Source organism: Enoplosus armatus, chromosome 5 (genome assembly GCF_043641665.1).
Source record: "Enoplosus armatus isolate fEnoArm2 chromosome 5, fEnoArm2.hap1, whole genome shotgun sequence".
Lineage (NCBI taxonomy): Eukaryota > Metazoa > Chordata > Actinopteri > Centrarchiformes > Enoplosidae > Enoplosus > Enoplosus armatus.
The window spans coordinates 18644209-18669991 of NC_092184.1; the positions used below are offsets into that span (position 1 = coordinate 18644209).

Below are 25783 nucleotides of genomic sequence, written 5' to 3' on the forward strand. Positions count from 1 at the left end.
ATATTTACAGAGGATTACAGACTGTACTCTCAGTGGCATCATTTGCAAAAAAACAAGCAGATACCGAAAGCTAAAATCAGAGGTAACTAGTCCCTGAGCGGATGAATCACGCGGATGTATATTGCAGTTGTAGGCCCCTCAGCTGATGTGAAACTAGCAGGGGAAGAGAGAGAAAAGAGGAGCTGGTGCACTGTCTGTTACAACTACAACACTGGAACAAATAGGTAACAACATTATACAAAAGGTAGAAATTTTGAGTGACATCTCAGCCAACAGTCTCTTGGACCTTCGAGACAATTCAATATCGAAATACATCGGAGGAATTATGATTCAGTGTTGCGAAAATATCTCGAATCCCGTTCCTGCTTTCCTGTTTTTTTGTGTCTAAAAGGTATCAGAGGCCATTTCTTTTTGCTAGCTAGCGTTAACGTGCTAGCTGCTAGCTAGACAACTTGTAAATTTCCACAAAACTTGACAAAATTGTTCCCAAAAGACTGAATTCGTGAGTTGTAACGAGGCTGTTGTTTGTCTAATAAATCCCATTACCATCCTGTCGAGCTGGCAAAGCGTTAGCCAGCGACAACAAGGCTTGCTAATATTAATTAGCTTGCATGCCAAGGTTAGCTGGTAATAGCTATAACGCTCTTGTTTGGTTTGACAACGCTTAACGTCAGCTACGTGACTGCTCTGCAGTAGCTAATTCGGTATTGATAAGGTCAGTGGTTTATTATCAACCGGACAACTAGCTTAACGAATACCATCCAGTAACAATGGCGTGTCTAGCTAATGGTCAAGTGTTTATTTTTGTCAGCTTACTGTTTGCGAGTGAACGGTCATTGAAGAAACATTTGCTATCTTATTTGGCTAAGCTAGCATTAGCTTGCTAATAATTAGCATCGATACTTGTCATTCTAGCAAAGATGTTAACCAAATAAGGTGCTTGGCGTTATTTTGCCCCTTTTGACCAAACTCTAAATAGGAAGTATGTACTTTGTTGACACGTTGCTTGTTAGAAGTCAATATGTTTTTCTGCCTGGTTAACATTAGCTAAAACGCTAGCCAGTGCTGTAGTGAGAGGCAGGCATTGGCCTTAAGTCTGCTTAGAAAACATTTAGTGATCCTCATAGCTAGCTAACGTTAGTTAGCTATACTTGTGTACTTAAGATTCGCATTGACAGTAAGGGAGTGCTACTGGATCTGCCTGGTTACCTGTCGTCTTGACAGTTCTGTTATTTTGATTTGATCATCCCGTTAAACAGTATAGAAGGCGAGCTAACTCGCGTACGAGACATGTTTTTTTTTTCTTTAAACTTGATCGTCAGCCAGACACAGACCAGTGTGTCATGGCAGTCAGAATACCAAGTTCGCTTAACGTTACGTTGTTTTACTGGTAGCCTGCTAGCTATATTACATTAAACCGCTTTCGGAAGACGGTCCAGCCGATGCTGCCATTTTCGATGTGTAGCTAATCTCAGGTGAACGTAATCGTTATTTGCCACTTAAGGCACTCGTCTTGACCATTCCGTAAACATTTCGCCGTTTCATACTACAAGGTGCAAACAAGGTAGCTGGTCGAATTTGGCAGTGCGTTTAGGTAGGAAGATAAATAGGTTGACACACCGGTACGCCAACTACGCATTTCCATGTAACCACTGCTACGTTAGCCAACGTAACTTTAACCAACGAGTCTCTGGTATGTCATTACTAGTCTTTTAGCGTTTTCCCGTCATCATATTCAATATACAGCGGTTACAGGCTTCGCTTTTGGGATGTATGAGTTTTTTGTGTGGATACGTATGCGACTAAGCTACTGTCAAAATGTATGGGACTTGCTAGGATATGAGTGGCTAAACATGCTAGTCGGTGGTGGTAGAGAACTACGTCAGAAATATAGGCCTCTGTAAATCATAGGTATAAAAATTGGACACTGTCGTGCTTGTTTAGTGGTGTGGTAATATAAACTTTGTACTGGCGAGTGTTTCAGGCTGCCGATCATTTGATGTGCTCAACTAATCACATTATACGCGAGTATGGTACACCAGTTGTCAGAATAGACGAATAAACAAAGACGAGGATGCACTGTCAGTGCAGGCCTAAAATGGCCCTGTGAGCTTGCCAAGTGTGGCGTATTTTTATGATCAATGATATCATTACTTAAACTCTAACTAAATGGGTAAATTAGTTATCTGTCATTTCTAGATGGTAAAAAGTATTTAGGTTGTGATTCAGTAGTCTTTGTGTATCTGTTGATAAAATCATAGTGCTGTGTTCAAAAGATATCAATCACTCCTGTTTTCAGTACCCTCATGTCATTGCCTAATGAAAATTTCAGATAAATTACACTTCTTCATATGTAAAAGCCATTTCTTTTCACATCATGACAAAAATTATTACTACAACCTATCCCAACAACAAAGTCAGATTTCTATATGTAAAGGCATGTAATGGTCGTTTTAAAGAACATAAACATTAGTTGATATATTTAAAACAAATTTGACTCTTTGAAAGTGATTCTCTTTTTATGTGGTTTGTTTGACTTGTAGTCTGCCCAATGGTAGGGTTATTTTGATTTGTCTGTGACAAATGTGAGTCTTGGGTTGTTGTATTTATATTGTAAAGTGATATTCTGATTATGATGATTATTGTTATTTGATGAATGCCAGTGGTCCTTCCTGTCAAAGGGTTAAAAGTACAATGTATAACAAAAAGTCAAGGAAACTCGGTGATAGCTTTACAGTATAGGCCAATCTGTACTCATGAGACAGGGTGACAAAATTGTTGTATGAAGTGCTGTCTCTTACAACAATTATTATAATTTGATACAGACATAGTTAATGATTAAGGTCATTTAGTGGTTTACTGTAAGTGGTTCACATAAGTATCAATTTTGTTGTGACTATTCTTGGGTGATGGCTTGCAGACTGGAGAAAGCAAGAGGGTGCTGGAAACAAACTAAGCTGTTTGTAGTTTAAGCTTATTACTGACTTAATTAAATATTTTTGATTCTAGAAACCTATTGTGTGTGTATATATGGTTTATAGAATCATTTGAAGACTTATTCCACAGCTTTTGATTGTATCAACTGAGTTGTGTCCTGAGATGTACGAACTAAGAAAAATTTATGAGAGTCATGCCCCTCATCATCTCAAATGGGCTAGAGAGGTGAACTTGATGGTGCTAAAGCTCTATTAGCTGTCACCTACAGCACAGCAACTTATTTTAAACCACAGACAACCCAGTGGTTGTAGGAAAGCAAAATGAGGCTCACCATTGCATTTAGTCAATATTCTTATGTGGTTTCTTTCTTTTGTTGCAGTGAATGGTAGTGTCTAGAAAGGGTATGTCCCTTCAGGAGAGAGGTGCCAATGTCCAACCGGCCTAATTCCAATCCAGGGGGGTCACTGCGCCGTTCACAGAGGAACACTGCTGCGGCCCAGCCACAAGACCACACAGTCGCGGGAAGGTGAGTCTGCCTGTACACTTACTGTTCAGTTCTAGTTAAAATCTTAATCCAAAGTAAGAGGCAGTAATCATGGTTTCTGAGGAAAATTAGTTGGGGTTTTCTTGAAGGGAGCGACAAATGAGGGGTGTTTAGTAGAGGGGTATTTGTATTTAATTCATGAGTGGTATTTGTCTGTAGTTACTTGGAATTTTAACTTAATGCAGAATGGTTACATTAGCATCTTTGATCAAAGGGGAAGCTTATCTTGTGTTCTTTTATCATAGTCAAATGGTGATTAACTCTGTTTTAGCTGTTTTCTTGCTACTCCAGAGGATATGCATATGTAGCCAAAATGATTTGGGGATTGATCAAGTCTCTCTTTTATGTGGCTTAATTACAGAAACCCACACTGTCACTTGCTCTTTAATTTCCAACCTTACAGGTTGCAGTCAGAGCAGGTAAAACATAAAGCAAATTCCCCACCTGAAAGTAGAAGACCTAATTCTAAGGCTTCCAAAGCCACAGCCAGCTCAGCCACTGGCCAGTCCAGAGGGCACAGCTCAAGAAGGTACCCCTCCTCTCTATTTGGTGCTTATTGTGTGTGCGTGTGTTTGTTGGTATTGTATTGTACACCTTTTGGGTTTTGTTCTAAATCTGAATGAGTACAGTGAATGTGGCATTGTAAATCATTACTCTTCACGGTTTGAGGATTTTTCTGAGACGTTTTGTTGTCCCTCTTGCTCCCTGGCAGAAGCGGTCTTACTCTGTCCGTGGCTTCATTTGTGTTGCAAGACGAGCCAGAGGCTGCAGGGACATCTGAACAAGAGCGACCAGGCCACCAGTCAAAGAGTGAAGGCACCCGAGGACTGAAGAGAAGTGAAGCTCCTGACCAAATTAGTACCTTCGGACCGACCCCTGCCAAGAAGCCCAAATCGCTCCCACCCCCCAGAGACAATACCTCAGAGACCAAGAAAGGCCCAGCCAAGTCCAAGAAGAGATCACTTGCTTCAGAACCACCTGCATCGTCAGGTCGAGGTCAGAGCAAGAAGAGCGGGGCCGCTGGGGCCTCACCAATTCAGAAACGGAAGAAAGCAGACTCTCTCCCCGGTCTAAGTAGCACCGCTGGGTCCCTCCCCAATCGTACAGAGGGCAGAACTGCAAAACCCACCAAGCTGGCGTCTAAATCGGCCGCCTCAGCCAAAGCTGGGTGTAGCAACGTGACGGACTCCTCCTCCTCTGCCTCCACCTCTTCCTCTTCCTCCACCACAGGCACCAACAGCGCCACCACGCAGGGTGCCCGAGTTAAACAGGGAAAAGATCAGACCAAGGCACGACGCTCTCGCTCAGCCTCAAGCCCCTCCCCACGTCGCAGTACTCGTGATAAGGAGCAGGCCAAAACCGCCAGCTCTTCAAAATTTGAGTGGGCAGCACGCTTCAACCCCAAAGTCAACCTGCCAAAACCTAAACTGTCCTTGCCTGGATCCTCCAAAACTGAGACCTCCAAACCTGGGCCATCAGGATTACAAGCTAAACTAGCAAGTGAGTCACATTACCTGTGTTTGTGTCCTCTCTATTCATAATGGAAACACTCATTCTAATCCACTGTCTGAGCCGAAACATCTCTCTTTTACAGCTTTAAGAGAACATTTCAGTACTATTTTTAGTACCATTTCAGAAATATTGGAGTTCATAGATCCTTCTTGTAGTCATAGGAAAGGTTGAGTATGGGGGAGTATGAGCAAGGGGTTGCTTTAATGGATTTGTAATTGTATGAAAGATTTAGGGGTTTAAACAGGGGTTATGATTGGATTGTAGTCAGTACATTATTCTTGTGTGCTTGGATGGAGTTGACACCTCTGGCATTAAATGTCACAGGAACTGTGAGCCAAGCAGCGTCACAGCATCAGTTACAAAACCTCACTCTAAACCGCTGCCCAGTTGAGGCGCATTAAAGCGCACATATAAACGCTCGACTTCTGATAAAAATTAGTATAGATGGTCTGTTTATACACGGAGAAAATCCCACAAAGGCTGTGTTGGAAATCACTCCCACATTCACTCATTCAATACTCGCCATATAATAGACACTGAATAGTTTACTCAATAGTGAGCAGGAAATTGAGATATCAGCCACTTAATTTTGTATCATCAGTGACAAGTGTAGAGTCGCACAGTGGTCATTTTCGCTTTAAATAAAATGCGATGCATTGCATAGTGGTAGTGTTAGCAAAACATAGTATATATGCCATGGACACAACTCTTTGTGTTCCATTGTGGAATTTTTGAGGGCACTATATAGTCGATACATTTACATACTCTGCACTGTATAGTAAATAGGGAGTGATTTCGGACACAACCAAAGCCTTTATCCAGACATCTGTGTAACTCATGATGTACATATATCATGTATAAATACTGTGTGTAATACTCTGACACACTGCATACAATAAAGCATGTGTGTCTTGACTACCATATCTAGTTCACATGTGGTGAGTGTGTGCTTCACTGAGCTGGTGAACTGGCTCAGATTTCAGACTCAAGTACCAGTAGCCTGAAACTGGAGAATAGCTTAATACATAAATACTGTTGGTCGCTCAATTGTCAGTGTGTAGAAAATGTGTGATTTCGCAGGTATGGTGAACACTCGAGTCGATTTCAGAAAAGCTTTTTAGTAAAATAGTCTTTATGGTGGTATTTATATAGTCTTGTGACTTGACCATAAATCCAAGGGCTGCACTCATGAATACTGTGAATGAAGAACTCTCTAATATGATATCCGAACAGTTTGTTTCTTTTGATGCTGTCATGAGGTGTTCAGGTAGCATTATGATCTTCTCAAGATGTATTCTGGTGTGTTGAGATTATGCAAGTAGCTAGGTTGTCGATTAGCATTGCATTAAATTTTTAATGTGAATTTGGGATGGTATTGTTTGAAAAAAGCTGTCGCTTGGTACCAGTTACAGCCAGTTTTTTTTTTACTATTTAATCATAAATGGATAACATAATATTTTTGATAGACCTCACATTTTTGTCATTGCCCTCTGGTGGACAAACTATGTAATGGAAACAGTGTCTCTAAATTACCATAATAACATATCTTTGGCACTTATGGACTGCACTTTCTTGTTACATATCTGCAGACATACACCAATATATGTCATAAGCTAAAATCAGTGAGTAATATCGGCCTTGCCGATATATCGGTTGGGCTCCAGTAACAATACCAAAGGTACTTTGTCAGATGCCGTACTTGGCTCAGTTGAGACATACCTTTCATGGAATTAAAAAAAACAGTATTTGACAATAGTCAAACATTAAATTTATTTTATAAAACAAACTACCATACAATAACTCTAAATAAGCCTTAATAAAGTACAGTAGACCATCAACTAAACATAGATTTAAATAAGGCAATATCAGACCAGAGGAAACAAAACTAACTTTTGGTACCTGACAATTAGCAATATGCAATGCTACAGCCACCATTAGTCAGTACCCAAAAAGTATTGAGGTTTGATAGTATTTGAGGTTTTGGGGGGGGGGGTGTACATGACAATAGGCCAGATACACAGAGATATTACAGTAGAAATCTGGTGTGTATGGTGGAGTGAGTGTAAGCTGTTCAGGTTAGTGTGAGGTCAGGCTGTTCTAGGTAGGTGAAAGGATAGGAACTGAGGTGGGCTCTGTGCCATGGGCCATAGGCCCAAATGGAGAGACCCCTCCTAAGTTGGCTTAGCTTGTTGGCCCACCAGCTGACCAGGGCTATGTTTGAGGGCAGGGAAGGACTCGTACGCTGCTGCTGTCAAGAGGAAAGTACTTCATCTCTCTCTCAATATCTTTATCTGTCAGCCTCTAATATATTTTAACACACATAGATTTTTCTACTTCAGCTGTAATGGTGAGTAAGCATATATAATTCAGTAAACTTGTCTTCCAGTGATTGGTTGTATGGCTTTCCACTGCACAATGCCATTTTGATCATGTTGAATTAGTAAGAACACTGCAGCCTAAATATTAGGAAAATATTTGTGATAACATTGAGTGGCTCAGGATATTGTGAGCTTTATTTGGAATCTCTGGGAAACTCATGCTGATATATGTGGGATTAATATTTGACTTGGTATAATTCAAACCTCATGAAGTACAAAATGGAAATAATAGTCCTCATATATCTTTAATTCATTTGGCATAAGCTTTTTAAATGTTTATTTTTGTACTACTGAATTATGAGTCACAGATCCAGCATGAAGGTTGTCCTGTCATAGGGCCATGGTTGGGTTACTATTAATATCCATCTGGTCAGTGGTACAGGACTCTAAACAGGCAACACTAGAGCCCTTACTGTATTGAAAAGTAACACTAAGTAACTCTCAGCATCGATCTTTGCTCTAACAGCGATATATACCAAGATTTTGGATATAGATGAGCAATAATATGGAGGGATGTTTTCTGTTGTGGTAACACAGCCAAAAGGTACTTTAGCTAAGTATGCTGTTATGTTTAATAATTCAACCCAAATATTCGCTTAAACCTCTAGTGTATGCCTATGATACGATGATAAATATCTCACTTGTTTTGATTTACCCTGTATTGAGAATGTGTTACAGTCAAAATACTTTGATACCAGTGTTGGTGCCTACTCCACTGGTGGGTTAAATGTCACTTTTTTTCACCTTAGGTTTGAGGAAATCCACTAAGAAGCGCAGCGAGTCTCCTCCAGCAGAGCTCCCCAGCTTTCGGCGGAGCACACGCCAGAAGACCACGGGCTCCTGTGCCAGCACCAGGTGAATAATCAGACTGTATGAGGGTAGACACCAATGAGGGTAGACAAAATTAGAAACACCTCTTGGTATAATTCTATATTCAGAAGCTCCACAAATTATAACCTGATGTTTTGACGCATGTGTATCCTTGTCCATGTGAACGAGAAGCAAAACAGGGACCCAATTACGGAAATACTCTCTATAGCGCTACTGGAGGTCAAAAACTCTGCAGGGAAATGTTAAGCTTTGTTTGCTGAGCGACAGTAGTCTTTTCTTATGCTGAAGACACAGTGAAATTCTATATCCTATAGAAAGGATGCCAGCGACTCGCCTGTTGTTTTCTATGTAAAACCCCACTCCACACAAGCAATATCAACCCAACAGCCATCACAGGATGATAACTAGCTTTGAAAGCTGGATGGATAAATGGAATAGTAAAATCAGCCCAATGGACATGACAATTAAGGACAGTATTCTAAGTTAATGAAGCGTTTTACAAAACAAAATGAATCGGTAATGTTCAGACCATCACTCACATTTACTTCCCCCGTCATACTCAACGCTTTCGGTTGACTCAGGTGTCATGATCATTGTCTGGATAGTAGAATCTACTACTACTGTAGAGAATCTATCATAATGAGTAGAAAGCTGGATGTTGATGGTTACAAACTTTGAAAACGTCAGGCCACAGAGACTGGGCTTTTTTTAAAACAGCAGCAAGGTTCCACCGGAGTCTTGCATATTAGTTTTGATTCTCATACTTTTGTATGACCAAATTTACAATAACATAGTCATTAATATCCAGCATGAAAGAAACTATCCAGTGGAACCACTGGTGTATTGATTTGACTTCGATTACTCAGTCTGTCAGTCATATTGTCAATCTGTTTTTACTCATATCACAGTCGGCGGGGCTCAGGCCTGGGCAAGCGCGGGGCAGCCGACGCTCGCCGACAGGAGAAAATGGCCGACTCCGACAACAACCAGGACGGGGCCAACTCGTCAGCCGCTCGCACTGATGAGGCATCACAAGGAGCTTCAGGTACCCATCATGCCCCTTTTCAATTTTTGTTTGACAATAGAACATCTGTCCTTGTTATATGCCATTAAATGTGGGGATGATCAAGAATTTTCCGCTAGATTTATATGGGAATTAAGCCTCCTTCGTAATGGCGTAATGTTAAAAGAAATTAGGCCATCAACTTGAAAGACTGACTTTTTTTCTTTACTGTTTGATTTGATTTAATACTGTTTCTGTGTTCAGCTTCTAGCTCAGTGGCCGGAGCAGTGGGCATGACCACCTCTGGAGAAAGTGAGTCTGATGACTCTGAAATGGGAAGGCTTCAAGGTATATTAATCCCCCTCTCAGATTTTCCAGTTAATCTTCCAGTTAGTCACCATTTGTAGAGTCACTATATTATGAGGCGAAAAAATAAATGCCATAGCTTCATGTATAAAGACTTCATAGACAGGTCTCTCAGTTTTAACCTTTGAATAGCTGCACTCTAAACCTTGCTGTTTCTGTCCCTATAGCCCTCCTGGAGGCCAGGGGTCTCCCCCCACATCTTTTTGGGCCCCTTGGACCCCGCATGTCGCAGCTGTTTCACAGGACCATTGGCAGTGGAGCCAGTGAGTACAACCTTCTTACCCTTACATGAGTGTTTGTCAAGCTCTAAATAACTGTTTAAAAATTCTGCCCCCGTATTTCCAGGTTCTAAGGCTCAGCAGCTACTACAGGGCCTGCAGGCCACAGGCGACGAGTCTCAGCAGCTCCAAGCTGCTATTGAGATGTGCCAGCTGCTGGTGATGGGCAATGAGGAAACCCTTGGTGGATTCCCTGTGAAGAGTGTGGTGCCCGCTTTGGTTAGTCTTATTTCGTTTGCTCATTAACTTCTCCTTTATACTTATACCTGTATGTTTTGCAGCTATGCCCCACCTACACATTATTATTTTGTAATTTGTTATTAGGCTATTATTTTGTAAAATGTTGTCTGTGTGACATTTGAGTTCCCACTAACCTGACTCCATATTCATACTCTCAACTTTCTTTCACAGATTACACTGTTACAAATGGAGCATAACTTTGATATTGTGAGTATGATGAACTTTGATTGCTTTAAATGTAGTCTCTTGATTGATTCGTTTTTGTAATGCTTCTGCTTTCTTGCATGCCTTTTTGATCTATGCTCACAGATGAATCATGCCTCTCGTGCACTCACATACATGATGGAGGCACTCCCTCGATCCTCTGCTGTGGTGGTCGATGCTATTCCTGTCTTCCTGGAGAAGGTTAGACACTACGCTCTCCATTTGTCCCTAATCGCTTGTTAATTCTCAATGGTGGCCTTGTGATGTGCTAATGCCTCGTTCCACCTTCTTGTCTGCAGCTTCAGGTGATCCAGTTCATTGACGTAGCAGAGCAGGCCCTGACTGCCTTGGAGATGTTGTCAAGGCGACACAGCAAAGCCATTTTGCAGGCTGTAAGTGTTGCACTTTTGCTCTTTTTGTCAAACCCTTAAATCATCCTGTGTCCGTTTGCCACAATTAATACAGCACAATAATGTTATAATTTCATCCCTCACAGGGTGGGCTCGCTGACTGCCTCCTCTACCTAGAGTTCTTTAGCATCAATGCTCAGAGGAATGCTTTGGCCATTGCAGCCAACTGCTGCCAGAGCATTACTCCAGATGAGTTCCACTTTGTTGCTGATTCTCTGCCGCTGTTGACTCAGAGACTCACACACCAGGTATGTTTTTTTTCCCATGTCAGACAGCGATGAACTATAAAATGTAACACCATCACAGCAGGGGTTTGGCTCAAGTGGTACTTAGTGGTGTTCCCATTGGAACAAGTTTCACATTCCAGAAATTAAATTTATTATAAACACATGGGTAAAAATAAGAAAACAAGTACATTTTCTTAAAGCTTTGGTAGGTTTCTCAATTATTCCCACTTTGTCAATGATGAGCAAGGCCTATGTTGGATGTGTCTTGATGGAAAAAAAAAAAAAATCTGTAGCAGTCATACTAGCGTGCTAAATGTTTATGTTAAAAGGACACATTCAAGTTTATTTCCATTATTCAAACAGTCAACAGCTTAAATGCATTTAGGTCAAGGACGAAAAGGAACGTGGCTTGGTGAGGGTGCCTTGTCTGGCTTCTTTTTACGATCAAAGTGTTGTAAATTTAAATGCAGATTACTGTGAAAAATGCTGACCATCTGTACTTGGTGAATTCAGATTGTATTCTAGAAATTCAGACAGTGAAATGATGCACATTTTGTGCTTGAGTATAGCTGATTCCACAGTACAGATCATCTCATCGTCATCTTCCGTTTGTGTCATCAGCTGTACGAGTATAAAAGGATGATGGGTAATAAATGCAGCTGCTAACCAGGATTAATGTTAACCGGAGATCCTCTGTCAAGTCACTTTCATATTTCTGCAGGAGTCTTACAACAGAATTAAAGTGACATATAAACACTGTTGGTCAATCATTAGAAAAGGAGTCAGGTTTTGATTGTAGATAGTTGACTTTGGCTGGAACCATATCAATAGTTGTAGCCAGTGGATGCTGCTTTTTCTCCCATTACAAAGCATCTGCCTTATTATTACTTGGGCTCAGTTTATCTGAGCACTATCTAATGCCACATTTGCATAGCAGTAGTGGTTGCAGCAGGTTATTGATGTAGAAGCAGATTGTAAGTCACACAGCCTGATTTTTGTAGGCACAAAAATTTAGTTTTGCCAGCAGTCAAATAGACGTGTACTCTGAGTTCCCTTGAATATTTCAGTGTTTTATCCTCCCCTGTATCATAACCTCTCTACATTGGTGCTTCAAATAGTATTTCTTTCAGCAATTTCTTTCATTAAGATTCACTAATGGCTATATTCATTTAATTTTATTTCAGGATAAAAAATCCGTCGAAAGCACTTGTCTCTGTTTCGCCAGACTGGTGGACAACTTCCAACATGAAGAGGTTTGTACCGCAAATTTAGTTTAAGACTTAACACCATGTTTACCATGTTTCTGTGCTGTTTGGCGTCTATGTTATGTCCTCCATTCACCATCCAGCTCCCCTGCTAATGTGCATGTATGTGTCTTTGTTTAAATCAACAGAACCTGCTGCAGGAGGTGGCGTCACGCGACCTGTTGACCAACATTCAGCAGCTGCTGGTAGTGACCCCTCCTGTGCTCAGCTCGGGAATGTTTATCATGGTTGTGCGCATGTTTTCCCTTATGTGCTCCAACTGCCCCTGCCTGGCAGTCCAGCTTATGAAACAGAGTGAGTAACACACACACACACACACACACACACACACACACACCAATGGGTGCCTCCTCTGTCTACTATTACTGTTATGCAAATTTATATACATTTATACTGCATGTACTCACTACACAAGGCTTGTTGTACGTACTAAATGGAATAGTTACTGGTAGATGCAGCCTGATAACTTTTTTACCCCCGAAAAATATTGAAATGTACAATAGCAAAGGATACAGTTTTCATTCCCTTCCAAAATTTGAGTCAGGACAAAATGTCCTGTTAAGAATACAAATCAAAGCAAGGTATTAAAAACAGTCTGCAAGTGTTCTCTCGCTCTTTAAGTGAGGCTTGCACACGAACCGATTGGTCTTATCTCCGTGTCAATCAGCATATCAATAGCTATGGATCCTTTTTGGTTGTGTCCCATTCTCCTTAATGGAAAATGAGGCTGTACCAAGTTTGCTAAATAGTTGCCTCACATTCTGACATCAGAAATGTCAGTGATGTGGTTTGATTTGAGTAGGAGTTACTTTGAGTTTTGCCTGTGTTATTTAATAGTACCGCTAACAGATTGTAGCTAGCTATCAACTGTGTGTATTTGTGTGTGCAGGTGCGTACATGCAATAGCTTGCCTCAAAATATTTTCAACATGAGCATTCAGTCTAATGTCTTTCGTGTTGCCTTTTCTAAACAGACATAGCAGAAACTCTGCGTTTCCTCTTGTGTGGTGCTTCAAATGGCAGCTGCCAGGAGCAGATTGAACTGGTACCCCGGAGCCCCCAAGAGCTCTATGAACTGACCTCCCTCATATGGTAACATAACATCTATTTACCTGCCTTCTGTTCAGTATTGTATGGGTTAAGATCACACTTTTTGGAGTTTGGGGACGCTAACCCTTTGAAAATTCTGCCTCTAAGAAAAACATGTGTTTATTGAATTAAAAAAAATCTAATAATACCTGACTTATGACAAGACTCGGAGCCTGCAAAGTGTTCTTGTCCTCTGCACAATTTACAGGAACTCAAATATACTCTGCCACACTGACGTGGGGCCTACTACAGTGTCACAAATGTTACTCATACTTCTCCCTGACCTTGAACTACAGATACAATTGTTTTGCCACAGTAGTCAATTGACAATGATAATTGTGTAAAATTGTTTAAAGAAAAATTAAACCCATTTGACTTGATGACAGTTGAATTGAATTTAGATTCCACAGAATTTTGTAGTTTTCTGAAACCTCTCTCCTCTTTACAGTGAGCTGATGCCCTGCCTGCCGAGAGAAGGCATCTTTGCAGTGGATGTAATGCTGAAGAAGGGCAGTGCCCAGACGACAGAGGGAGCGATATGGCAGTGGAGGGATGACAGGGGGCTGTGGCATCCTTACAACCGCATTGACAGCCGCATCATTGAGGTATAAATGCATCAGAGGTGACTTTGTCATCCACATTCAATTCAAGTTGAAATATTAGAAGAAGTTGTCTTGTAGTGTAACAGAGGTCCTGCATGAGGATGAATAATGGATTGAATCTTTTAAAATGTTGCATTACGTTACTTGACAACATGCAGTCTATTTATAGTGTGTCAGCATCTCTCAACACAGTTATGTGGGGTTTATCCATATGTGATAGTGATGTTAGGTCTATTTGGTGATTATCTTGCTCTGCAGACAGCCCACCAGAACGGGGAGGATGAGATTAGCTTGTCAACCCTGGGCCGTGTGTACACAATTGACTTCAACTCTATGCAGCAGATCAATGAAGACACAGGAACAGCACGCGGTATCCAGAGGAAACCAAATCCTCTTGCCAACCCCAATACAGGTAATACAGGTCTTTGCAAATTACAGAGGTTTATGTGAAGATGATGGTGTGTTGTATTTTATCTTAAAACAAAAAAGGAGCCAGAAACACAAGTCATAAAGGAAAGGTCCACCAAAGACCTGATGTCTGGCTCCTTTGAGTAGGATGGCAGCTGCAATCAGTCACAGCAGTTACTATTTCAACAGTGACCCATTTTCGTGGCAAAAAAGTATAAAAGAGTATTTATTAATTGTGAACAACAGAATTTTGTTGTTGTTTTTTATAATCTGGTAAATTGCCATACATTTACCGAGTAAAGTCAGTGGACTTCTTGCTAATTTACATTTCTTACACTTGGATAAATTGATTGTTTTTTTGTTGTATAAAAGCAGCTGTAATCTCTGCTTTAACAGAGACTGAGGAGTGTGTGTGTGTGTGTGTGTGTGTTGAGGAAGTAAAGTTAACCTGTTCACTGTCCGTCTCCAGGGAGTCACCAGGAGGTTCGTCGAGAAGACGCACGAGCCCAGTTGATGAAGGAGGACCCTGAGCTGGCAAAGTGCTTTATCAAAACTCTGTTCGGGGTCTTGTATGAGGTGTACAGCTCATCGGCTGGCCCTGCTGTCAGACACAAGTGCCTTAGAGCCATCCTCAGGATCATCTACTTTGCTGATGCAGAGCTGCTGAAGGATGTGCTGAGGAACCATGCTGTGTCCAGGTGACAGTGCTACTTTTAACAATGACATTAATGAAGGATAGGAAGGTTGTCTTTAAGGAGGTTGATAACTTCTTAAAAAAACACCAGGGGATTACTGATGGCAGTCTTTGAGTTGAAAGTAAATTGACTGTCATCTATTTTTTTGTATGTTTATTTCTACAGTCACATTGCCTCCATGCTGTCCAGCCAGGACCTGAAGATAGTAGTGGGTTCTCTGCAGATGGCTGAGATCCTCATGCAGAAGCTGCCTGATGTCTTCAGTGTCTATTTCAGAAGAGAAGGTAGTGTACAAACCCATGGACAACACATGTACCACCTTGCCTGCTCCCGATGACCTACAGTGATTTTAAAGAGTTTGTCAAGCATTTTATAAGATACTTTGAAGATGAACAGTATTGTGTAAATTTCACCACACATGCAAATCGTAGAAGCTTCAGTGGTTGAGATTCACCTCAAAAATAAAGGACATCATTTTTTGTTCAACTAGAGATCCCATTCCACAGTAGACAAAACAATATTTTTCCCTCTCTAAAGCCATGGTGCAAGTGGTTTCCTGCAGTTTGTTTTTATTTTGCCAGTAAAATGTGTCACTGCCTGTGTTTTCCATTGCATTTCCTATCCAGTGCATTATTCCTTGCATTGCTGGCATTTTACCTTGATCCACAGTCCTCAGCCAGATCCAAGTGATTCTCGCCTAACTGGAAAGAAGTTGCTGTGTATTGTGCTATTTTTGACTTTGGACAATCTGTAATGCCTCCCGTTCTCCTTTCTCTTCCAGGTGTGATGCACCAGGTGAAGAACCTGTCAGAGTCTGAGAGCTTTCTGGTCACAAGTCCCCCGAAGGCTTGCCCTAGTGGCACTGCCAGTTTGTGCACTACCACCATCAGCACTGCATCCACCACATCTGCTAATAATGCAACTCCTGATCTGGGCTCACCCAGCTTCCAGCACAGCATGGACGACTCACTGGACCTCAGCCCACAGGGGTGAGTGTGGCGCTATGTGTGGCTTTGGTTTGGCTGTTTACAGAAGTGTTTTAAAAATGCAGTTCCAGGTCAGGCCCAAATTCAGTGTCAGACTGGAAACTAAGCTCAAACACAAATTGCATCCTGTGTTGAACCACCTAAAAACAGCTGGAGCTAATTTTGTTGCCTAGCACTACAAATTGTATTGGAAACTGAAAATCTAATTTTATTAGATGTATTGGTGTGTTTATTTTTCTTTACCCCCAAGAGCACTCTGTCAATAACTTTCTCCCCCACCAAGGCGGTTAAGTGATGTCCTAAAGAGGAAACGACTACCTAAAAGAGGGCCCAGAAGGCCCAAATACTCTCCCCCAAGAGATGATGATAAAGTAGACAATCAGGGTAAGTTAAAGTGTCACTGTGTGTGATGTTTAAAGATCCCCACTAGACACATTTTGAGACATGTACAAAACACAATGAGAGAGGCTTCAAAGCATAGATAGTCTTCTTGCAATGCGTTTTGTAACTACAAGATTGGCAGCATTGTTGTTGTTCGGTAACTTTTGGCAGTGGTCTTGGATATATTCTTAGCCTATAGATTACCCTCCTAACCTACCTGTTTGGGTTCTTTACAGCCAAGAGCCCTACCAGTACTCAGTCACCCAAATCATCCTTCTTGGCCAGTCTTAATCCCAAGACCTGGGGCAAGTTGGGTGCCCAGACCAACAATGCCAACTCGGAGCCTTCTCGCACAGCGGGGGTGAGTGGCCTGGCAAGGGCACCTCCCAAGGACTCGATTTCAAATAACAGGTACGATGACAGTTGGTGAAGAAAGTTTCCCTATTTTACACTACCATATTATCCAAATCACTGTGGCTGTGGGGGGTAATGTGTGGATTTCTTTTCTTTTGTAGAGACAAAATAAAGGCCTGGATCAAAGAACAGGCTAGTAAGTTTGTGGAGCGCTACTTCAACTCTGAAAATGTGGATGGCAGCAACCCTGCACTGAATGTTCTCCAGAGACTTTGCACAGCCACTGAGCAGCTCAACCTGCAGGTAAAACATACACCCCCTCTGTTAATGTGGACGAATAGAGAAACCAAGAGAGATACAGACACTATAATTGTGTTTATTTAGCTAAAATTGACTGTATAAAGCACTGAGACCTGATGATGTGTTATGTTCCCGTTTCCCAGGCGGACGGTGGTATGGAGTGCCTGGTGGAGATCTCCAGTATTGTATCAGAATCTGATGTGTCGTCCTTTGAGATCCAGCACAGTGGGCTGGTGAAGCAGCTCCTGGTCTACCTGACCTCCAACAACGACAGGGACTTGCTCAGCCGTGACGTGCGGCTCAAGAGGTTCCTCCATGTGTTCGCTGGATGTCCGGTATGATACTAGAACATTTTATATTGAACATTTTATTGTAAGTATATTGTGAAGTATATAAGAATGTTATGGCTTTGGCAGTCTAAATATTCAGCCTTTAATTTTAGTCTCTTTTCCTCCTCCCATTTGGTTTGCAGGTCCCAGGAATGGAGCCTGTAGGTCGTCTGGACCCGACAGAGAACGGGCCTTACCTGGCACTGGTGCACAAAATAAACAGCTGCCTGAGCCAAATGGAGCAGTTCCCTGTCAAAGTGCATGATTTCCCCAGTGGCAACGGCAATGGCAGCAGGTTTGTGGGTTTATTATTTACGTTTGATCAAAATAACTTTATATTTAAACACTTCAGTTCTACTGGTGTGTATTTTTAAAAATGTGTTTTTGATTTATCTTACAGGGGCTCTCAGGCACTGAAGTTCTTCAACACACATCAGCTCAAGTGTCAGCTGCAGAGACACCCAGATTGCACTAATGTTAAACAGTGGAAAGGCGGTCCTGTCAAGATAGACCCGCTGGCTCTGGTGCAAGCCATAGAGCGATATCTTGTTGTCAGAGGTGAGGGACTGTTAAATTAGTTTTGTAGAAGTTGTAGCCTACCATGTGCCTCCTTTTAATACAGATGGGGTCACCAGCAGTTCCTTTAAACAGGGAAGAGCTACACTAGAGCTGTGAAGGCTCAAGCTGACCTGTCAGGTTTCTTCCTGTGGACGTCGCCATTTGATTTCTCCCGAGGGACCTGTTTTTCCCTTTTTACTGTTCTTATAATGAGGCATTCAGTGTTTTTTCAGTTTGTTTGAAATCTTGTCTGTACAGGGTACGGCCGTATCAGAGAGGAGGATGAAGACAGTGATGACGATGGTTCAGATGATGAAATAGATGAATCACTGGTATGTGATGCCCTTGGAGCCAAATAAGGCTCCTGTTTTAATCTGTACACGCTGTGTTGATGTGTATTGAGAGCCAAGTCCTGCTATCACTTCAGTATTAAAAGTAAACTGTGTATGTAAAACCAATTTGTAATTTATTGATTACCCAGGCGGCGCAGTTCCTGAATTCTGGCAGTGTGCGTCATAGACTACAGTTCTACATTGGTGACCACCTGCTACCATACAACATGACTGTTTACCAGGCTGTACGGCAGTACAGTCTTCAGGCAGAAGAAGAAAGGGAGTCGACGGACGATGAGGCAAACCCGCTTGGGCGAGCTGGCATCTGGACCAAAACACACACAATATGGTAAAAATGCTTTAAATCTTGACTAGTTCTTTGTGTGTACTTTTTTTTTTCCTACAGAAGAGATCTTGTGCCTCCTTCTGTTCTGCGTCTTGCAACTTTCTTAGTCTTCACTGTCCTTTTTGAAACAAAAGAGCAACATTTTGGGGATTTGGTTGTTTGAATCTCATGAGAGAGTCCTTGAAGGACCAGTCAAATAAGAAAACATGTTATCTTATCATTTATCCTAGTGGTGTGTAGCCATGCACATTTATTTGCCAAGTTTTTGAGACATACTCTACAGTGCACTGTGAAGTGTTGTACTTCACAGGGTGTGATATTCACATGTACTCACCACGAGTTAACCTTAGTACTGCTTTAAAATGTTCAGATTCCCAGATACTCAAAGTGAAATTAGGCACTGACTCTGGTGTAAAAGATGATGTACATGCTCGTCAAAGCACACAGAGACACAACGTTGCGTCTTGTTTCCTGACAGGTATAAGCCTGTGAGAGAGGACGAGGATGGCAGCAAAGACGCTGTGGGTGGAAAGAGGGGCCGAGCCCAGACTGCTCCCACCAAAACCTCACCTCGCAATGCCAAGAAGCAGGATGAGCTGTGGCATGGTGAGAATCTTCCATATCTTATATTGAAGGGTTTCTAGAACTAGATTCAATATTGCCAGTTGTCTCTGAACCATTACAGCTGCTGGTCCAGCACAGATTGAGGCAAAACAAGCTGCATCTGCTCCTTTTCTTTACTTATGTGTATGTAAACTATTGTAACTATCAAAGTAGAGTTTCACATTGTCGGTGTATGCGCTCAACAGAGTTATTTTTAACTTGGGAATTTCTAGTTATGATGTTTGCAAATGAAAAAGCAGTTGAGTGACAGATCACGAAGACAATATTCTAATGTGATGTGATCAGTGTTCGAATCACACAGCGTCTCAACTTCATTACTACTTTTTATTCCATCACTTCCAGATGGTGTGTGCCCCAGTGTCATCAATCCCTTAGAGACATACCTCACTTCGGAGCCACCAGAGACCATAACCTTTGATGACCCCTCTTTAGAGGTCAACCTGCTGCTGAGGGTCCTGCACTCCATCAGTAGATACTGGTTCTACTTGTATGAAGTAAGAATTACAAGAGGAAGGCAGCAACTTGTAGTCTAGTTTGTTTCTGTCCAAGTTGCCTTGTTATCTCATTTTTGTTTTGGTGTGAACATTGTGCTAGACTTCCAAGTTTTGGGTCAATGTGTAATTAACATGATTTAACACTTATATCAGCTCCTAAACCTGTGAAAAGAGAGGGGTAGTTGTATAAATATATACACATAGAGATGCATGCAGATGATTTTGCTTCAATTACGAAATGAAGAATATTGCTTTCTCTAAATGTCTGTGGCCTTCATTCAATCAGTACTGTTCATAGTTTCATGATATAAAATTCACAAGTCACATGAATATTTTTGGTTGTTTTGCAGAATGCTGTGTGTAAGGAAATCATCCCTACCAGTGAGTTCATCAACAGTAAACTGACAGCCAAAGCTAACCGTCAGCTACAAGACCCGCTGGTCATCATGACGGGGAACATACCTACTTGGCTCATCGAGCTGGGAAAGACCTGGTAAATGTTTCATACTTTTGACCGAAAGGAGGAATTAAGAATCCGGGCTTTCACCTGCACAGCTTGACTACTAAATTGATATTGGTGTTATGTTTGGCTGACAGGACTTTGTTCTCATACATTATTCTCTCTCTCTCTCTCTCTCTCTCTCTCTCTCTCTCTCTCTCTATCTCTCTCTCTCTATCTCTCTATCTCTCTATCTCTCTATCTCTCTCTCTCTCTCTATCTCTCTCTCTCTCTACAGCCCCTTCTTCTTCCCCTTTGACACCCGGCAGATGCTATTCTACGTAACTGCCTTTGATCGCGACAGAGCCATGCAACGCCTACTGGACACAAACCCTGAGATCAACCAGTCAGATTCTCAGGACAGCAGAGTTGCACCACGTCTTGACAGGAAGAAGGTACTTGTAGTGTTTCATCTAATGGAATCCACCAATTATACATGGTCATCATCAGTTGTACTTTTATCATTTTGGGGTTTTTAAATATTTTGCCTTGTATTTGTTGTCTTTCTGTGTTTTTTTTTTTCTTTTTGAAATGTTCTAAATTTTGGTACCTATACATTTATGTTTAGTCTTTTTTTTCTGACCTGACTTTAACCTCTTTTCTTTCCTCCCTTGTCTTGTGTTTGCAGAGGACGATAAACCGTGATGAGCTGCTAAAACAGGCCGAGTCTGTGATGCAGGACCTTGGCAGCTCAAGGGCAATGTTGGAGATTCAGTATGAGAATGAGGTACCTGTAGTATCTGCTATGTTAAAACTGAATCATGACTCGCACTTTGGTGCAGTGAACAACAGATGTTGAGACTCTAATTTGTATGGTCTTTCAGGTCGGCACAGGTCTTGGTCCCACTCTGGAGTTCTACGCTCTGGTGTCTCAGGAGCTTCAGCGGGCCGATCTTGGCCTGTGGAGGGGCGAAGAGGTCACGCTGGCCAATCCTAAAGGTATCACATTTGTCTCTCTAACCCTCAGACACACACACGCATGAAAATCATGTCATGTTAACTTTTACTTTTCACTGTATCTCATACAACACGAGACCCTGCCACAGTAAAATTGCTTTGCAGTCAAATATGCATTTTAGGGAGTCACTTTTAAATACGATTGTACTGAATATAAATGCTTGTGTGATGGTGTATGTAGTAACTTTACCTGACTTACTCTGACCTACTTGTGTCTCTGCCCCAACAGGAAGCCAAGAGGGAACTAAGTACATGTTCAGCACCAGAGGACTGTTTGCTGTTCCCTTCGGCAGGACAACCAAACCAGCACACATAGCCAAAATCAAAATGAAGTTCCGTTTCATAGGAAAGCTAATGGCCAAAGCCATTATGGACTTCAGACTGGTAACAGCTTCTATTTTCTGCTCTATCTTTGTTAATAGACTCATATATTCAACTGAGCATAGGCGTTTCGGAATGCTTCTGCCAGTGGTAAATGAATCTTATTTAGACATGCTGTAGGAAGAGAGTTCAGGCATAATCAATGTGTCTGCTTGACATGCTGCAGCATTTAAAACATCACATCTTTTTTTTTTTTATGAACGTGTTGTCTAATGTGTTTTTTTTTTATTTCAACTGCCTTTCTGAACCACTTTGCTCCTGCTCCCTTTCCCCAGCTGGACCTGCCCCTGGGGCTGCCATTTTATAAGTGGATGCTCCGGCATGAGGTGTCTATAAGCTCCCATGACCTGGTGAACATTGATCCCGGTGTGGCCAAGTCCATCCAGCATTTGGAGGATATTATCCGCCAGAAGAAGAGGCTGGAACAGGACCGATCTCAGGTAAAGCACAGCACAGAGGACTTCTGTGGTCTTGGGCTCTCCTGGTGGTGGCCTGTGTTTTTCATGAAAGCATCTACCCCTGAAAGTTAATCATCAGTCTCCATTGCAGTCCTCTACATAACACAAAATAAAAACCACTCAATCTAGTCATGGCATAGGGCTTAGTTCCTAACAAACTTTATACCCATTCTCAACATGTTCACATTCAAAGTAAGACTGCTTCCCAGTCTGTGCGTCTGTCTGTTTGTTAACTTGTGTTTGTGTCTAACAGACGAGGGAGACCCTACAGCAGGCACTGGAGAGCCTGAATATGAACGGCTGCTCAGTGGAGGACCTGGGTTTGGACTTCACCCTTCCAGGATTCCCCAACATTGAGCTGAAAAAGGGCGGCAAAGACGTCCCCGTCACAATCTACAACCTGGAGGAGTACCTCAGGGTGTGTCATACAGTTTTTCTGTCAGCTCACGCTCTTTTTTTCCAACCTTTTTTTTTTGTCTTTTTTTAGGTTAATCTTTTCTGTTGTTTTCTCTCCCTCCAGTTGGTGGTGTACTGGACTCTAAATGAAGGAGTGTCCAGACAATTTGAGTCCTTTAGGGAAGGGTTTGAGTCAGTCTTCCCCTTGCATCACCTGCAGTATTTCTATCCAGAGGAGGTAAGTAAATGTTCTGATTTTCGTTCTTCTCAGTCATGGACACTTACAGTATGATGCCGTCAATAAAAACATTTACAACTATATTAACTCTTGAGCAATCGCTCTAAATTCAATAGAAATATTGGTTGCTCCACAAGTCAGTAGTATTTAACCACAGTGTGTTGAATCTTTGTTTTATTGTCTGTTAGTTTAACTTATAGGAGACGTATTATTAGTGTCCCTTCTTTCTCGTTATTGAATTGTTCTTTGTCCCTCCTCTCTTGCCTTAGCTTGACCAGTTGCTGTGTGGCAGTAAATCAGAGACGTGGGACGTCAAGACGCTGATGGAGTGCTGTCGACCGGACCACGGCTACACACATGACAGGTTAGACGGTCAAACCCAAACACTCAGGAAAGAGTTGCCACAAAATACCAACAAAGTCACAAAAGCTGCTGTCGTTTAGCTAATGTGTTAATGTGAATTTTGTGTCTGAGATATCCAATGTGGCAGTCATGTCCAGCACTGATTATTTTGTCAGTCAACAGTTTACCACCATCAAAAACATTTTATTTAGTGTAGAAAACTATAAAATATGGGTCCAGGCTGCTTTTTCTTACTCGCTACATAACTCGCTGTAGATGCAAGTTAACTTTCGTCTCAAGACACGTTTGATGCATATTTCTTCCCGTGTTTTTGCAGCCGTGCCGTACGTTTCCTGTTTGAGGTGTTGAGCAGCTTCGATGCCGAGCAGCAGAGACTGTTTCTGCAGTTTGTCACAGGGAGCCCCAGACTGCCCGTCGGAGGTGAGACACCTCACACACAAACACAAACTCATCAGATGCAGACATTGTTAAACGGTGTAAGGAGATCCCTGACTTAAAATAGCCTACATTAGCCAAAATAAGATGCTTTTTGAGCTTATATGAATGTGTAAAATGTGAAGGCATGTCCGTACTATATCTGCGCCTGACACCTGGTGCTGCTCTTGTGTCTCAGGTTTCCGGAGCCTGAATCCCCCTCTGACGATTGTGAGGAAGACATTCGAGTCGACAGAGAACCCGGACGATTTCCTCCCCTCAGTCATGACCTGTGTCAACTACCTGAAGCTGCCTGACTACTCCAGCATAGAGACCATGCGAGAGAAACTGTTGATTGCGGCTCGCGAGGGCCAGCAGTCTTTCCACCTTTCCTGATCTCTCCACATCTCACATTCAAATGCCTTCTACAGCGACTGATGAAATCATGACTTCCTTCTTAGTTTTTTTGTAATCACATACATCAAGGCTCCGTGTACAGCCTTCTTGTTAGAGAAAGCAGCTTGCAGAAAAATTAAGACTTTAAATATATATTTGCTGCCCCTGTCTCTCAAAAAAAATATAAAAAATACAAAAATGGAAAGGTGTTCCATGACTCACAGAACTTAAAATATAAAAAAGAGAGAGAGTCAAACTTATATCAGTAGTTGAGTAATGTTAAAAAAAGATGAAAACATCTGGGTGACATTTTAAATTGCATTGCTATGTGATATTTAAAAAAGGGATGTCTCCTCTCCAGAGTGGTGGACAAACGTCACTGGGTGTCGGGGGGGGGGGGGGGGGGGGGGGGGGTCCATTGAGCAAGCTAGGTTTACTTTAGCTCCAAAGATCATTTGTACAGACAAATTTGCCGACTTTGCTCATTCTACACATTTGATAGAATAGCTCTTTGTTCTCATGTCTCTTCCCCTGAGTTTGTCTGTTCGCATTTTGTTCTGTATTATATTGGCCCCAGTTTGTGTGTTGCATTTTGGTTCGGCTTTCCCCCCCCGTGTGTCTTTTTTGCTTCAAGTTGTGGAAACGAGAGTTGCAGTTGGTTTGAATGCGGGTAGTGATGAGCGCATATTATCTTCTTTTTTTTTTTCCCTACTTCCCAAGTTGAGATTGTGTTATGGCCTCCTTTTACTATAGAGAGCTTCAGCTCAAATGAAGAGTTGTAACCAATGTGTTGATCAGGTAAATTTGTTTTGCTCTTATTTTGATAGAGTTAGTGTCTTTCTGTTGGGCCCTACCGGATGTGTAGGGTTATCTTGGTAGACCAAGCTCTGAGCAACCCTCAACACATAATGTAGCTGGGCACAAAATTTGGCTGGTCGCATTTTATCGTTTCATGGCCAGATAGCATTTCAAGTTCATTTATGGAATAAAGTTTATATGCAGTTTCACACCCTGTTTGAGGTGCGAATGTCTGCTTTACCTTTTTTTTTTTTTTTTAATTTTCTATATTGTCTTTATTTCTTGCTGTAGTTGATAATTATTATTTTTTTTCTTTGCACTGCTGGCTTGGAACAAACCGTGGTGTGCACCTGCAGTCTGTGGCCAGGGGAGGGCGCCACTGTATGTTCTCCTGGCGCAATCGTTCATGTGCTGGTTTCTAAGATCTGCAATAATTTACTGCATCAGGTTCATGTTTTTACCTGAACATAAATAAAGTAACTGTTTGACTCATGTTGGTTCATTGTTAGTTTTATTTCTCCATCCTTCCGGTGCTCTGCCGTGTGGCTCTAATTTAAAGTTCAGGACAAATCTTGACACTCTCTGGTCCTCCATGGGACTCCACTGCGGACAGGTTTAGGTGAGTTGCCATGGTGATTTATTTGACCTACCTGGAACGTTGCTCTTCAGATCTCAGCAGGTTTAAGAAATGCTCGGCCTCTAAGCTGTTCCCAAACTCTTATAAACAAGGAAAAGCTTAGCCTGGGATTTCACATTACATATAATGTGTGCGGGTGTTGAAACAATGATTAGTACACAGTGATAAACCCATTTACCTGAATAGTGTTTATCAACTTCACTGAAAACTTTGTTGGCTTTTAAATGGCTTTTCTTTCTGAGACGGTAAGAATGATTCTAAACCTTTTTTATTGTAAACAACTGGAAACATCATCAGTCTCTACTAGCAACAGGCTCCGTGAGTCTGCTGCAGTACCTGTGTACAATGAGCTGACTGCAGTGGTGTGAGGTGACAGATTCATTGCACCATGGGAGGATTCATTATGGAAATGAAGAAGTTGAGGCCAGAGTGTAAGGCCGACATCCCATTAACAGCCACCAGGGTTTTATATTGATCATACTGAAGCAACAGCCCACTCAGACATGCAACTACTTAAACTAAATAAATTGAAGTATCCAATTCCCTCTTTGTGT

General features: G+C 41.8%; 1 protein-coding gene across 1 annotated transcript; it reads left to right on the plus strand.

Annotated features, from left to right (window-relative positions):
• The first annotated feature begins 171 nt into the window (after positions 1–171).
• Positions 172–24171, plus strand: trip12 (thyroid hormone receptor interactor 12). Its single transcript, XM_070906537.1, has 42 exons — positions 172–224; positions 3317–3463; positions 3885–4010; positions 4194–4981; positions 8121–8226; positions 9111–9247; positions 9470–9553; positions 9739–9834; positions 9917–10068; positions 10261–10296; positions 10399–10494; positions 10593–10685; positions 10790–10951; positions 12115–12183; positions 12324–12489; positions 13169–13286; positions 13732–13888; positions 14144–14297; positions 14763–14991; positions 15154–15272; positions 15770–15977; positions 16258–16358; positions 16592–16766; positions 16871–17012; positions 17153–17344; positions 17482–17633; positions 17739–17896; positions 18155–18228; positions 18378–18577; positions 19053–19180; positions 19541–19692; positions 20043–20185; positions 20430–20586; positions 20820–20918; positions 21016–21130; positions 21378–21532; positions 21805–21969; positions 22241–22405; positions 22508–22621; positions 22891–22985; positions 23301–23404; positions 23598–24171. The coding sequence occupies exons 2-42, from the start codon at positions 3366–3368 to the stop codon at positions 23792–23794; spliced, it is 6177 nt and encodes a 2058-aa protein (XP_070762638.1). The 5' UTR covers positions 172–224; positions 3317–3365; the 3' UTR covers positions 23795–24171.
• The last annotated feature ends 1612 nt before the right edge of the window (positions 24172–25783 follow it).

Bases quoted from the DNA above. Each gene is read 5' to 3' on its own strand.
- trip12 (XM_070906537.1), top strand. From the start codon at position 3,366: ATGTCCAACCGGCCTAATTCCAATCCAGGGGGGTCACTGCGCCGTTCA. The intron at 8,227-9,110 runs GTGAATAATCAG...CTCATATCACAG, and splicing joins GGCTCCTGTGCCAGCACCAG to TCGGCGGGGCTCAGGCCTGG. The intron at 19,693-20,042 runs GTAAGAATTACA...GTTGTTTTGCAG, and splicing joins ACTGGTTCTACTTGTATGAA to AATGCTGTGTGTAAGGAAAT.